Raw genomic sequence first — 9,612 nt, forward strand, 5'->3', positions numbered from 1 at the left:
AAAGTTATCAGCAGGACAATTTAATACCCATAAGCAGTGATAGGAACAAAAGCAAGCAAGCCGACTCACCAAATCGAACCAACGGCACAAATGACAATATTTTTCCTTTTCCTTAAAGCTCAGAGACCCCTGCAAAGGAAAGAATGGGTATAAGAAAACTGGAAAACATGAGCACTTAGTTTATAAGCTGCCATGGATTTGCAGACATTGTTGCTGATTATGCATGCAGAGGACTTGATTAAACAAAAGTTCCCTTAGCTAAATTTCACAATAGGTTGGGCAACTGAGTGGGCTCCCTATATTTTCCAAGGGAAAAAGGTGCACTTGCTGAAAACTACCACTGTCTCTACTTTGACCAACGATTCCATGTCGTTTCTTTAAGCCACTTCCAGACTAGTAGAGCAGATTTAAAACATGCATGGAATAGAAAAACAGGTGTTTTCCATCAGGAAATAAACTAGTAAAGCCAGGTAGTGCACACCCAATTTTCATATGAAAGAAAAGAGCAAATTACAAAACTACTACACAAATAGCAGAAACATTGGCTAGTAATTACTACACTCCCAGCTTCCATCGGGCTCCACCATCAATATGGCTTTATCCAATAATTCTGGCTATTAAAAAGGTGCAACACTTCTGTGTATGCTTCAAATGACCCTGAAACAATATTTTCACAACCTGAGAAACTAACCTGAGGACAACACTCACACAACACTTTCTCAAAGCCTTTATTCCAGCTCCAGAACAAAGAGAACAAGGTGTGAAAAAGAATTACCCTGCCCTCAACTAAATTTGTTCCTCAAACCTCGCGACAGAAGCCTAAGGCCATGAGTAGACGATGCATCGTTCAGTGATATTAGTATAGCCTCTTTTGAGTGGCTGGAGCTGAGCTCTTTCCTGTCTCTCTTGCTGCATTCAATTTTTTTTATTTTTTCTGCGGTTATTTGTAATTAACAAGCCACTTCCTTCTCTCCTTGCTCATCCACACAGCAATGTGTGGACACAGACAGGTTTGATGAAATGAGGTAAGCAGCTTTTTGCTCGCTAATTTTGGCAGGGGTCTAAACAGTTTCAGATGGAGTGAAGCGTTTCGTTAAGCTTCCAGTGCCAGCACCTGAAATGAGAAGATTATGCTTCTAGGCTAACCTAACCAGACTGCTGAGGAAGATCGAATGAGGCCACTGGGAAGAAAGGAGATCAGAGAAAATGCTAGCAGCGGCCCCCTCCCAAATGACATCAAATGGTCAGAGGCAGGTGAAAATGCAGAGCGCATTGTTACCTTGACCCACCAAGAGACAGAAAATTTAAAAACATTTTAGGCTTCATACAACAACAAGCTTCAACACGACTGAAATTCTCGCAAGGAGCTCCTCTATCAATTCAATGACTTCCAGTTATGTTTCAGGATTCCTTTAACTGCAGCAGCAAGGTTCGAGCAATGCTGATGTTCTCCAAGTCAATTTGATGCTCACCTCAATTCCAAGCTAGTGCGAGAGCTCTAGCCCTAAACTGTCAAAGCGTTCGGACATGATGTAGCCATACCAGTCTGCAGCTATGCATCCTCTGGATGCTATTCAACAAGCAAGGCATGCAGTTCATTTGCTTGAGAAGCAATCTACAAGAAGTCCATGTGACACTGCAGCAGTGATGTGTGCTAAAAAGTATAAACCTCTTTCGTGCTCCTACTTTTTCACCCTCCCCAACAATATGTTGTACCACAGCGACGGTAAAGTGGCCAAACAGGACTCTAGACTCGATGAAAAAGCAAGTATTTCATCACAGACAGCAAAGTTCTGTGAATGCGGCAAAACATACGGGGTCAAAACATAACACTATTGTGAAGAAATCTGCTGCACAAAGTCAGCATCTAATCAGAAAACTGTAATGAAAACCAACAACCATTTTTCAAGCATTTCCCAAATATGCAGTGCATGCAAATATGCATGGTGCATGCAACAAATTTTTTAGGGTACTTCATGGTGCATTCCATAATGAAACTTCGGCACAGCATATAAAATGAAACGTACTAGCAGATACAATATTTTTTTTTTAAAAAGAGAAGAACGTTTTGGCCATTTTCCATGATTTGAAAGCCGTGTCTCCCCTTAAAGGTGCACTGAAGTGGAATCTGAACTCTTCTTTTTCTACACGTTCCGAGCATTCTTAGAAACTTCGACTTACTGCCCTGTGTGACCAATTTCCCTAAATAAATCTAATTAATGTGCGGCTCCCGCCTTTATTTTTTTAATTCTCCCCGTACGGTGGGCGGAGTCGACAAACACATGAAGTGCCTTTCAGCCAGATCCATGGAGGCTTTGCTTTCGCTTTATTTTGTCTTTTAGGTTTCCGTGAATAAATAGTTTCATTCGCAGATAATATAGCCGCAAAGTAAGCCCGCAGAAATAAAAACACCCGCAGACTATTTGCTTCTACGGACTACTACGTATTACTCCGCCGATGGCAGAGCCAACGTTCATGGAACTAAACTCAGTCGCTAAACCGAGAGCGATTTCGCGGCGCCGCCACCACTGGCTGGTTTGAGTGGCGCTGCAATCGTACCAGGCTTCAGCCAGTCCAATCAGTTGCTGTACTGTGCGCATGTCGTAGAGTGCTTTCGCGACGCGATTGCTGCGGTGATCGTTGTCTATATGCTACCCGCGCTTGCATGCAGAGTTTCACGTGCTGTATCTGCCATGCCGACGTGCTGTGTGCCGGGCTGCACGAGCGGTTACAAAAACAAGACTGCGAGGCATTTTTTCGCGGCTCCTCGTGACGCGGATCTCCGTGCGGCATGGGATCGAGTCATTCCCCGTGTTACCCGTGTTGACAGAAAACTCTCCGACAAATCACGTGTGTGCGATCTTCATTTCCATTTTGAAAGGAGCGTGGTTATAAGAGTTGCTTCACCAAAGTAGCATATTAGACATCTCCTTTAAAGGTGGAGATCAGATAATCGCAAGGCTCATCATAAGTTCGCTTACCAGCTTATCTAAACGCGAATGTCTGGCAGGCATTGGTGCAGTGTGTTTTAAACATAAATTAGCAATAGCTTTAGAGCACAAATCCCCGCATTTATGGCACTCGAAAGCAGACCACAAGTACCTAGGATTTCTGTGGTGCGGTTTTCCGAAATAAGCAGATTTTACGCGCAGCGTCCACTTCATGAATGACTCCGCGCGCTGCTCACAACCCGAGCTGCGAAGGCAGAGAACTTCCTGAGGTTCCTGAGTCATCAGTTTCTCTTTCCCTGCAACAGCGACGATGCCTGACGCCAACTACAGACAAGAAATTTCAGTATTTTGTGTTTACCGCTCTCCGTGCGCTACCGTTCCAACAATTTTTCGATCTTTCACGCAGTGCACTACAGCTGGACACAAATACAGAGATACTTTTACATTTTATTCCCAACACATTTTGCGCACGGATCTATACGAGGCTTCACTTACTCCTCTCGATTTTTGCTTCTTCCCCATTATTAACATGGGTGTACGTCTTCAGTATGTCTTCTTCGTGAAAATGAAGGTCGCACACACGTGATTTGTCGGAGAGTTTTCTGTCAACACGGGCAATGGCTCGATCTCATGCCGCACGGAGATCCGCGCCACGAGGAGCCGCGAAAAAATCTCTCGCAGTCTTGTTTCTGTAACCGCTTGTGCAGCCCGGCACACAGCACGTCGGCATATCAGATACAGCACCTGAAACTCTTCATGCAAGCGCACGTAGCACAAAGACAACGATCACAGCAGCAATCGCGTCGCGAAACCACTCTACGACATGCGCGCACAGTAGCAGGCAGACATTCGCGTTTAGATAAGCTGGTAAGTGAACTTACGATGAGCCTTGCGATGATCTGATCTCCACCTTTAAAGTAGATGTCTAATATGCTACTTTGATGAAGAAACCCTTTAACCATGCTCCTTTCAAAAATCATGACCGCCCGCAATTTCGGCCAACAGTACCATTGGCTAGGCAGCGATGATCTATCACTCAAGTTGCTGCAGCAAAGATTTGTGGCATACTCGCCGCACAGGGTTCAGAACTGACTGGTGTCTACGATAAACATCGGTAAGAGCGATATTTGGGACGCCATTTACTCAACATTCCCGAAGGCTGCATGCTACGATGCTGGGCGGCCGGGCCTGCGGCGTCTGCTAGCGGCGGCCAGCAGGAGCCTGTTTCGACGGCAGCGCCCCCTGGCGCTAAAATTTGAGGGCCGCTTCAGCCGCATGGAGAAGGCGGAGAGTTTGGCAACTTAGTTTAGTTCTATTAGCGTTGGGCAGAGCGGCAAGCCGCCACGGGACTGGGTGAAAGGCACTCCACGCGTTGGTCGACTCCGCCCACCGTACGGGGGAGAATTAAAAAAAAAAAGGCGGGAGCCGGACGTTAATTCGATTTAATTAGGGAAATCGGCCACAGAGGGCAATAAATCAAAGTTTCTAAGAATGCTCGGATCATGTAGATTGAGTTCCCGCGGCAAAAAGACGAGTTCAGATTCCTCTTCAGTGCATCTTTAAGATGCAAGGCGCCAGCCATGGCAGACTTCTAGAGTTGACGGCCTGTGGGAACAATGCAATCATAGGGTGAAATGTTAAGAACTTACGACGGTGGGATGTAGACAGTAGTAGAGGAAGACATCGGCTAGAGTCAGCGCAACACCCACGAAAAAACACCGGTCTGCAAGGTAACTGTTCAGCTCCTGAAAAATTCAAGCCATAAAAAATTTATCCCACAGGTAAATTTCTAGGTTACATTCGCTTTTCGATGAACAGCCCTTTAATCTGGGATGGTGAAACATGACACACATGTGCACAGGGTAAGAATGATATTCCCTCTAGAACTGAAACACCTCAGCAAAACTTGACATCCCCTATCTGAGTCCTATAAATTGAGTACAGCTCCTTACTAATATTTTTAATGTAACAGCTGACATAAGTGGCAGCAATTTATGGTGGGTGCAACGGCGATGTGCAAAGTGGAAGATATGACATTCTACCAACGATTCCAGCAGACAAAACTCTGATCATGTGGTGGCACAATGCATTTAGTCCTGAGACACTTGACCATATGCTAATGATACTCATATTAATAAGTTTTTGCTTAAAGGGGCCCAGAAACACTATCTTAGTTGACTATTTTGCCTGCTGATCGCATACAGTAAGTTACAATGGTGCTATTAGCGTCGGTAATACCGCATATATTCCGTTTTTTAATATTTTATTGTCCTCCCAAAAACAAATTCATGGCTCTGATGGTGTCCCCACACAGTGGCGGGTTTCAGCAGTGGATATGACATCACCTGGTGCAAGCTTGATGATTGTACAAACAGTAAATATACTGCAAACTGTGTGAATAAGTGGAGAAACATTTTGTCACCTGTCTGCGTTTTATATTAGATCAACAAAAACAACTTGTTTGTCTTAGATAAAAGCCCTGCAAAGCAAGTAAAATAAAAATACACCACCAGGGGCTCTGGCATTGAAACGACGCTGCTAGTCTCAGCAAGAACGAGTTACAGAGAGCAGGCAACCATGGAGTGCAAACTTCCGCGACATGCTCTGGCTGGCTGTTTTGATTGGTTGCGCCAGGTGCCGTCATTGGGAGAGCGAAATAGGAGTGGGAAGCCCCGCCAAAATCGAGTTGAGGGCAGCGTTTTGTTTGCTTGTATTTTGAAATTTCTTCATTGAATAACTCCCGTTCCTGTGCATCGATTCCTGTAATTCTTTTTAAGTCAGCATCTGTGTGACATAAAGAATCCACCTGAAGTATTGCCGGTATCCCCCCAAGCAGTGTTTCGCAGCCCTTAAGTCAGTTTTGTTACTACAATGCAAAACCAATGTACAGTCTTCACGTATGGTGGACCTGGTAGCCTATACAGTGCATCAATCCTCTGTGCCACGGCATCTACAATTGCGGACGAGACTTTTCAAACTCTCTTCCGAAGCATCTGGAGCGCTTTTCACGAAGTCAGTGATGCCGGCTACATTTGAAATCCCTGCTGGACAGAATGATAAGGCCTTTTTATGCTTAGATAAAATGGTCACTTTTCAAAAACAAGAAAAAAAAAGACAAATGTCGTGAAGTTCTACGGCGTACTTAAGAAGTGCTTTCAGGTGCTCTACCTTCTATCTTCTCTCCTCTCACACGCTGAAATGTTTTATCAAAGGACTATGTTGCTGAGTTTTCCTTACACTAACAGTTTCAGGCAATAAAGAAAACAATACATTGGGGTATTAATGTGTTTTGTGAAGAATAGGGCTGAAAATCCATGAGCGTGAAATTGTACAGAGTGTGTGAATTCATAAATTTTGTGAGCCATTCATGTTATTTTTATGAGATGGGGATTACAACTATACAAACACAAATCTTCAGATTCTTTTCGATAGTAGAGCATAATGCATGCCTGAAAAGGTTACACAATGAGCAGTCTGGCAATCTTTATTGACTGTTGCCCATAGTAAATGAAAATCAAAAGGTACCCTATTTATCAGCGAATGGGACTGCCACTAAAAAACTGACAAAGCTCGAGAGTACTCCATTGCAAGCATGTCTCAAGCTGCTTGCCTCACAACATTCCTGCAATATACTACTTTAAAGGCACCACCAAGGCAAGCTTTGCATCAGCCATATAGGAGAAAACAATGAAACTGAATAAGCAGGTGTAAATCACAGGCTACAAGTGCATGCCAGGAAAAGCAAGTATACCTCATACTCATGCAAGCATGAAGGAACAAGACATCAGTGGACAGTCGCTAGTCATGCTCCAAGTATTTCTAACACAGTCACAAACCTACTTCGAGTAATCAGACAGGTAGAGGACATAATGACAGTGCTAAAATAAAAGCTCCCTCCAGAGACAGTGCCGGCTTATTTCCAGGGCCCTTACCTCATGCCACTACTGGCACATGTCTGAATAGGTAACTACATGTGGCCTTCTCTGTACTACTGCAATATCAATACAGACTGAGCTGTAAGAAGTGACCCTTATCCCTTTGTAGCACACACAACAGGATTCATGTTGTCCCACTTGCTTCAAGTGCTGGTAGACGGACAATGATGCATCCAGTATGGGCCACACTTTTGCATGCTGGATACAACTGAACTGTCAAACAAACCATTTAGCATGCTTTTATCTTTTGCTAATTGGCCTCCTTGGTGTTCTGCGCTTTTCTAAGTGCAGGTGACAGTTGGACGTGGGGCATTTTGGTGGGAAAAAAAAAAACTTCGAAAAACTGTTAAGCATTTGAGCAGTTTCACACAGCCAACTGCCTCATAATACTCTTTGATGCTAATTTATAAGACTGAGACACAGATATATACCTCATTTGAGGTCTCTTTAGAAAGCTGTTGGCAGAGATATGTATCCTTTTTTCTACAAAACCAGTGGTCAAAGCAGGTTGAAAGTGATGTCATTCAATTTCAGGAGTCATTCGGAATGCAACTTTTCCATTCATATGTATGCGAGAGATGCATACAGCTGCGCCTTTTTTAAAAAGTTAAGAGCTAACATAAAGCATACCGGACAGGAAAAAAAAGCAACATTAAGTTCAACATTAGTCAATGCTCTGGGTGTCGACAAGACATACTGCACACTTATTCTTAATGAGTACTGCAAATGTACGTAGCTTTAATTCAGTGACAGTTTGAGCACACTATGGTGCTTGACCGATATTCAAGCACTAATCTCCTTGCAACTGAAGCTCAGAACAAATAGGTTGCAAGCTTCATACCACATTTCAAACAAAATTGCCCTTCATCACAGAAAAGACACACGCCAGCAGGTCTGTTTATTAACACTTGGGCATTGTAACCTAGCTAGCAATTTCTATCAATGCTATAGACACATACCTGCAGTATCTCATGCGCAGTGTCTAAAGGCAGTGAGCCGCCTTCACAGCGAACAGCCACGTACTCAAGCCACTGCTGAATGAGAGCCCGTTCCTGAGCATCTTTTCCTGCATCGGATGCAAAACAGAGGAGAAATCAGGTGAAAGAATAAGTCATTCCCCTCGTTACCACACATACATAACATCGCGGGTAACAAATTTTTTGTTCGCAACACCTAATCAAAACTGCAGTCATGACTCATCCCCTGTCTTTGAATGATTTTTAAAAAATCAGCCAAAGAAGCTTTAGCTCAGGACTGCTACCACATTTAATGACGGAAATGTATTTCCTGATTTATCCAAATATAAATAATTGCCAACTAATATCCAACTTAGTTTTTTAAACTCTTGCGCAATTTGTGGCACAACCAACTCACAAAATTCGAGTTTAACTGCACCATTCCACTGGTACAACAAACAGTACCTGATTATATAGCGTGGTCAAATATGAGTCACTTGGCGCTCATGATGAGCTGAGTAAAAGAAGGACCTCTGGAAATTCAACTAAAAGCCACCGTGCAGCATAGAGAGCGCAGTATTTATTGCGGGAACACAGTGGATAACAGACACAACGCATTCAACCTGAAGGCATCAAGCATGTAAAAAACCCAGGATTTTTTTTTTTACCTTGAGCTTGCCCGCCTGAAAAATGCAAGTTGTCCTACTTTCCTCTAAATATTCTAGCGATTGCAGTAAAATGACGTATATTACAGCAGTTAAAGAAATATTACTCTAACTAATGAATGACTGAAGTGATTACAAATCTTGGTTTTCCATGGTTTTTGATCTCGCGTCGATTTGTTGCTGTCTGACCAGCTACCTTCCACACAGGTTAGGGGAACAAATGCGACGACTACATAACGCAACTACCGCTTCGATTGCTACTCAGCGTGAAAAGGGTTAACGTAATCCGCCTTAACAATGCACGGAGAGAGAGAGAGAAAAAAAAGCTTACCCAGGAAGCTCCGTCCTTTCTCCGACTGCTCGGCAATGTAGCGCCCGATCGGGGCGCAGCCTGTCAGCTCCAGCCCCGAATCCGCCTTCACCGTTGGAACCTGCGAATTACACGTCATTACGAAGGGCGCATCCTTTTTCAGGGACTAGGGGGCCAGTCTTTCAAGGTCACTATGTAGCCATATGCCGACCTCAGAAGCAAGTTTTCCGGTTTTCACAGACCACTTAATACGCTTTCACAAGCCCTATGCCACTTCCAAGCCAAGCGCTTGCTGATACTAAGTTTCACTACCGGTTACGAGGCATGACAGTTACATAACGTCATAAAAAAAAAGGATGAATGAAGAATGAATGGAGTACGCCGCTCCTGCTGTTTTTATTTACTGCCCACCTCCACCCATGCTCTTTTATTCACTAAAAATTGAGACGTGCTCACAAAGCAAGACGAATTTTGCATTGTGTCTCAGCCTAGTGTGGGTGCTCTGTGATGATTGAAGAAATCGTGTTAACTGCCGGCGAAGCACGTAAACACATGTGACCTCATTTCGAGACGACCAAAGTTTCGCGAACGCAACCTCCGTGCGCGGAGTTGCGATAAGGATTCGCACCAGGAGAGCTAAAACACAGCTTACCTTCTTCTTGTACTGAACGCTGACAGTTTCCGCCGGAATATTTAAGAAATCGAGGAAATTCTTTATGTGGGCTACCATCTTGGACACCGGCTGCGTTGACGCTGACGCTGGCGTTTGCTTTTGCTGCGTCGTGAAGAGCAATG

The 9,612-nt window shown here is 44.0% G+C and overlaps 1 protein-coding gene across 3 annotated transcripts in view; it reads right to left on the minus strand.

Moving 5' to 3' along the window:
• The window catches only part of AIMP3 (aaRS-interacting multifunctional protein 3), a 45,646-nt gene extending 36,059 nt beyond the window's left edge, over positions 1 to 9,587 (minus strand). For 2 of the 3 annotated variants that reach the window (XM_089551653.1, XM_089551654.1), the window contains exons 1-4: positions 9,470 to 9,587; positions 8,839 to 8,938; positions 7,846 to 7,952; positions 4,601 to 4,696 (exon numbers count right to left, since the gene is read on the minus strand). In XM_089551653.1, the coding sequence (XP_089407779.1) occupies positions 4,601 to 4,696; positions 7,846 to 7,952; positions 8,839 to 8,938; positions 9,470 to 9,547 (381 nt within the window). In that variant the 5' untranslated portion in view covers positions 9,548 to 9,587. Of the gene's footprint in view, positions 1 to 69; positions 130 to 4,600; positions 4,697 to 7,845; positions 7,953 to 8,838; positions 8,939 to 9,469 lie in introns of all 3 variants that reach the window. The other variant, XM_089551655.1, reaches the window with a different exon arrangement.
• Between the last annotated feature and the right edge of the window lie 25 nt (positions 9,588 to 9,612).

Source organism: Amblyomma mixtum, chromosome 7 (genome assembly GCF_055824585.1).
Source record: "Amblyomma mixtum isolate Tamu chromosome 7, ASM5582458v1, whole genome shotgun sequence".
NCBI lineage: Eukaryota > Metazoa > Arthropoda > Arachnida > Ixodida > Ixodidae > Amblyomma > Amblyomma mixtum.